The 2,125-nt window shown below is 41.7% G+C and overlaps 1 protein-coding gene across 1 annotated transcript; it reads right to left on the bottom strand.

Moving 5' to 3' along the window:
• Positions 1 to 238: 238 nt before the first annotated feature.
• On the bottom strand, positions 239 to 1,216 carry LOC108801078 (galactoside 2-alpha-L-fucosyltransferase 2-like). The gene has a single exon (XM_018573026.1). The coding sequence runs from the start codon at positions 1,214 to 1,216 to the stop codon at positions 239 to 241; it is 978 nt and encodes a 325-aa protein (XP_018428528.1).
• Between the last annotated feature and the right edge of the window lie 909 nt (positions 1,217 to 2,125).

The following is a 2,125-nucleotide window of genomic DNA, read 5'->3' as shown; positions in this document are numbered from 1 at the left end:
TTAGATCAGACTGAAAAGAGTTAGCTTTTACTATCTAACCCATATTGTGTAATCCAAACAGGAAGTGTGGGTAAAGTCTCAAACTTTTTGTATGCTATTGTTCATAAAAATATGGCATTGTAATAAAATATGCAATAAGAATCTTGTTTTGCATTGTATGAAATGCAGTAGCAGATACATGGGAGGTATAGATCCTAGTCAAATGTTGTTTAACTCCAGAGGAGTTCCTGAGTTATCATTACGGATTCTTGTTATTCAAAAGTGGAGAGAGGTCTGCGGGAGTCCCAATCCATTCTGGAAGGTAAGCAGCTTCATATTTAAAGATTTGAAGAAAAGGAGAGTCAGGCATTGTGTAGTTTGTTAAGTAGATGGATTCACCACCAACCAGATAGCTCACCCAAATACCAAAGCTCCCAATAATCATGATGGTGTGGTTGCAATGTGCCAGAAGGGCAAAGTCCCGTCCTGGAGATTCCTCTCGACCATCTCCAGCAAAGTGAACATCTCCCTTTGAATTATTGATGTTTTCTTTACACCAGTCCATCCCATTACTGGTCACAATAAACAGCAGGCTTTCATACTTGTTCCTGAAATAATCCATGGCTTTTGGAAAATATCCATTGTCAGCAACCACCCCTTTCCATGTGTTGGGCATACCATGCACATAGTCACCTCGACGGACATGTATAGCCACAAAAGTGAAATTTTTCTTGTCACCACGCACATTGTTCAGATACGCATAAGACTCTTCTTTAATAAAGTCATGGAATGTAAATTCATGAAGAATCTCGTCTTTTATGTGGTGGTAAAATGTAAAAGACCATGGGTAGCTACTAAGATGAACATATTCTCCTTCAATATATTGGTACTCCTCAGACATCCAGTCATGAAGTCCATAATTCCTCCATTTGATGCGGTTACTTACTTCCTGGTGAAGTGTTGGCAATCTTTTTTTAAAGATCTTGGCCAGCTGGCTGTACATCTCTGGTAAGATATAAGCATGTCGGCCATTCATCTTTGCAAGAGAATAAAGTGTGGCATACTCTCCCATTAGATTACCCAAACGGCCAACGACATTGACAGTCCACATACCGGTCAAAGGTTTGGGTTCTTCTATAGTCTGTGACTTATTAGTGACTGATTCCTCTGTCCTTGAAAGCAATTCTTCTTTTTTTTTGCCCAAAGTTCGTAAACTCTGTGAAATCTGATTTGACATAGTATAAATAGGAGTAGGTCATAATGACCAGAAGAACGAAGGTAACTCCTATGCTGTAGAAGAGATGCTTATTCATGATTCTAGTGGTCTTGGCTAGAAATACATTGAAAAATCATACAGATTAACTAAAGCAATACGAGTCGTGTTTATCTTCATTCTAGCAGTTTGCCTTAATGTAAGGGTTATATACCAATACATGAAAGCTGAACTACACAGGTAAATACACAGTCAAAATACATAAATTGGACCTGGTTTACTTGTGTAACCCCCATCACCTTTTGTGATGTGGCTACTAGACATTTAGTGATAGCCAGGGCTGTAGTCAGCCTGGCTGGAATTATAGTGGCAATTATCTGGTTAATTCCAGGTGACTGGCATTGCCTGTACCCCTTGGACGGAGTATGACTCTGTCATATTGTGGGACAGCCAATGAGAGTATGTACAGTACAGCAGCTAATCGCTGGGCTTCTCTCAACCAGTGGTTCATGCTGGGATAGGGTAGACATACTGGAGGGATTTGCCATGTGCTCAGAGTAGCCGGGACCAGCCATAGAATAGGGCTTGGTGCTGTTCAGCCTGCCCCCAGGCTAGGCCTGAGGACTGGGGGTGGACATAGGCTGGTGTGGGGGAAAGGTTTCCCCGAGGCCTCCAACAGGGAGGAGGTCTGTGTTGTTGTTATGCCACTTTCTACTGTTTTACTGTTTAAAGCCCATTTCGTGTGCACCTTGCTGTAGAGCTGGTGACGAATTGATGAGTGCGTTTGTCATTTGTTTTGCTTGGAGTTCATGTCTGTGACACCCTGGAAGCTTAGAATCCCTATAACCTCTCTCCCCAGTGAAGATGTTCAATAAAACGTTATTCTGCATTATACTACTGGAGTGAACATCAGTTTGTGGGCACTAGAAGAAG

Source organism: Nanorana parkeri, unplaced genomic scaffold, assembly GCF_000935625.1.
Source record: "Nanorana parkeri isolate BGI_ZX_2015 unplaced genomic scaffold, ASM93562v1 scaffold2211, whole genome shotgun sequence".
Taxonomy (NCBI): Eukaryota; Metazoa; Chordata; class Amphibia; order Anura; family Dicroglossidae; genus Nanorana; species Nanorana parkeri.
This window is presented reverse-complemented; position numbering and strand designations above follow the sequence as displayed.